Raw genomic sequence first — 3358 nt, forward strand, 5'->3', positions numbered from 1 at the left:
CAGTCAGTACCATGGAAGTATTAGATATTATTATTATTTTCTACTAGATTGTCATCTCCATGAGGTTAAGGTTTTCTATTTTGTTCAGGACTGTCCACTCGGAGCCTGGCACTTAACAGGCGCTCAATAAAAATTTCAAGAATAAATGAATGAATAAGTTGGGGTGAGAGAGCGAGGCTTGGAGGGAAGGAAAGCCTTGGGAGTGGGACTCTCAGTTCAGGACTCAGCGGAGCTGGAATCCCGATCCTTGAGTCAGACTCTGGGCCAATCCGGGGCTTCCTGGGGCCTGGGGCAGCTGGCCTACACGCCCACTCGGAGAGCGTGCCTAGGGCAGGAGAGACCAGAGGCGCTGAGACCCTTGGGTGCTCGGGAGGCTCCTCCCCCGGCGAGGCTCCCTGGCTCCTCCCCTGGTGGGCGGTGTCGCGCCGGCGGGGCGTGAACTGGCGGGGCGGGGCGGGGCGGAGCCGGCTCTCAAGCCGGGCCTCTGCCCACCTCATCGACCAGGGACGGAAGTCTCAGCCCCGCGCTCCACCTTCCCCGAGAACCCGGGACTGAGAGCTGGGCCTCGCCCCACGGGCCGGCCGGCACCATGAAGCGAGCGGGGACTCTGCGCCTGCTCTCGGACCTGAGCAATTTCAGCGGCGCGGCCCGGCTCCGGGAGTTGCTGGCCGGGGACCCAGCCGTCCGAGTCCGCTGCAGCCTGGACGGCCGCCACCTGCTGCTGCTGCGACCCCCGGGGGCGCCGGCCCCGCAGCTGCTGGTCGCGGTGCGTGGACCCGGCGCGGAGCTGGAGCGTGCCTGGCCGGCTGGCCATTCCTCACCGCTAGACGCCTTCTTCCTGCCGTGGCCGGCGCGTCCGGCGCTGGTCCTGGTGTGGGAGAGTGGCCTAGTCGAGGTGTGGGGCGCGGGCGTGGGGCCTGGCTGGCGGCTGCTGCAGAGCACCGAGCTGTGTCGGGGCGGTGGAGCCCGCGTGGTGGCCGTGGCGGCGCCCCGAGGCCGCCTGGTGTGGTGCGAGGAGCGTCAGGCTGACGCTGAGGACCGGCTAAGGTCTCCCGCAGCCGCTTTCAGCCACTGCGTATGCGTCAGGACTCTGGAGCCCAGCGGGGAGGCCGGCACCAACCTGGGCCGCACACATATCCTGCTGCACCACTGCCCCTCTTTCGGGCTGGTAGCTTCCCGCAAGGACCTCTTCCTGGTGCCCACTGCCACCACCTGGCCTGGCGTAGGCCACATTCTGCTCATCTGGAGCCCAGGCAAGGGCAAGGTGATAGTGGTTGCACCAAGTCTTGGCCTCTCCCACAGTAAGAGCCTGAATCCAGGACGAGGGGACACATGGGACTTCCAGACCCTAATCCGAGGCCTTCCTGGGCTGCTCACCCCCAGGCAGCCATTGACTGTACATACCTGGGCCCCAACTCCCCAGGGTCTGCTGTTGCTTGATTTCAGGGGCACTGTGAGCCTGGTGCAGTCCCACGGTGGCACCCGGGCTGTGGGCACCCTGCAGGAAGCACCTGTAAGCTTGGCAGGGTCTGCAGCACTGGGAACATTTCATGGCACTCTGGCCTGTGTGCTGGGCTCCACATTGGAACTGCTGGACATGGGCAGCGGGCAGTTGCTGGAGAGGAAGGTTCTAAGTACAGACCGAATACATTTGCTGGAACCACCAGCCCCTGGCATGGAGAATGAGGAAGAGCTGGAGACCCGGGGGGGTCTTCGTTTGCTTTCAGCCTTGGGTCTGTTTCGAGTAGGCTGGGAGGCTCCGCAGGGCCTTGAGCTGCCTTCAGCTGAAGATCTGGTGTTTGAGGAGGCCTGCGAGTACTACCAGCGGCGCAGTCTGCGGGGTGCGCAGCTCACCCCAGAGGAACTGAGACACAGCAGCACGTTCCGGGCTCCTCAGGCCTTGGCCTCCATCCTCCAGGGCCACGTGTCCCCATCTACACTGTTGACCACACTGAGGGCCGAGCTTCGAGATTACCGGGCTTTAGAGCAGCTCAAAGCCCAGCTGGTGGCTGGGGATGATGAGGAGGCTGGCTGGACTGAGCTGGCAGAGCACGAAGTGGCACGCCTTCTGAGGACCGAGTTGATGGGAGACCAGCTGGCCCAGCTCAACACCATTTTCCAAGCCCTTCCAACAGCAGCCTGGGGTGCCATTCTCAGAGTTCTGCAGCTGCAGCCTGATGGGAATGGCAAGCTGAGGTCCCAAGCTCCCCCTGATGTGTGGAAGAAGGTACTAGGGGGTACAGCAGCTGGAAAGGAACCCTCCAATGGGATACTGCCCCTCTTTGAACTCCTGTGCCAGTGCCTCTGCCGGCTGGAGCCGCGATGGCTACCACCTTTTGTGGAGCTAGCCCAGCAGCAGGGCGGGCCTGGCTGGGGAGCAGGGGGCCCAGGGCTGCCTCTGTACCGCAGAGCCCTGGCAGTACTAGGTGAGGAGGGGACTAGACCTGAGGCACTGGAGCTAGAGCTGCTTTTGGGCAGTGGGCGGCCCAAAGCTGTGCTCCAAGCTGTGGGGCAGCTAGTGCAAAAGGAGCAGTGGGAGCGGGCTCTAGAGGCCGGCCTGGCCCTCGGCCCCTCCAGCCCCCTGCTTCGAAGTGAGATCTTCAAACTGCTGTTGGCAGAATTTGCCCGGCACCGCCGGCTTGATGCTCACCTCCCCCTCCTTTGCCGCCTGTGCCCACCGGACCTAGCTCCAGCTGAGCTCCTGCTTCTACTGCGGACACACCTCCCAGATGAGTTGGAGCCCCCCACCCCATTCCCTGAGCCCAGAGCAGAGCCCCCTCTCACTGTGGGCTTGCTCAGAGCCCTGCTGGAGCAGACTGGAACTCAAGGACGGCCCTCTGGCCCAGTTCTAAGCCTATATGAGGACATCCTATGGGACCCAGGCACTCCACCCCCAGCCCCACCCAGGGGACCTATGACTGCCCTCCAGGCATCGGACCATCCAGGCCTGGAGGCCTGGGCACCATCAGGACAGGGCCTCTGTGTGACTGATAGAGGCTGAAAAATCTTTTCTAGGACACAGTGATCAGGGAAGTGTGCCCAGGAGTTGGAGGGGGGCCAGGGTGGGACCTCTATGTGCAATACTCTTCTCTCTTCTGGAGCAATTTTAAAATATATATATATATATGTGTGTGTGTGTGTGTATATATATATATATATGTTTAATATTTTAGTATAGTAAATATATTTGGTCTTTGTCCTCAGTTTTTTGTCCTGGCACAGAGCTCCTAAAACCCTTGGAATTTCCTGAGTAATGAATGTCTTTTGTTATTCATAATGAGCCCCTGTAGGTCACACTTGTGTTTATGCTAATTGGGTAACTTAGGGTGGGGACCCTCAGCCTTGCGATGGGGCTGGT

General features: G+C 61.2%; 1 protein-coding gene across 1 annotated transcript; it reads left to right on the forward strand.

The window, feature by feature from the left end:
- The first annotated feature begins 514 nt into the window (after window positions 1-514).
- HPS6 (HPS6 biogenesis of lysosomal organelles complex 2 subunit 3) lies at window positions 515-3121 on the forward strand. Its single transcript, XM_046653825.1, has one exon. It carries the CDS (start codon window positions 590-592, stop codon window positions 2999-3001), a length of 2412 nt encoding a protein of 803 aa, XP_046509781.1. The 5' UTR covers window positions 515-589; the 3' UTR covers window positions 3002-3121.
- The last annotated feature ends 237 nt before the right edge of the window (window positions 3122-3358 follow it).

Source organism: Equus quagga, chromosome 2, assembly GCF_021613505.1.
Source record: "Equus quagga isolate Etosha38 chromosome 2, UCLA_HA_Equagga_1.0, whole genome shotgun sequence".
NCBI classification, from domain to species: Eukaryota; Metazoa; Chordata; class Mammalia; order Perissodactyla; family Equidae; genus Equus; species Equus quagga.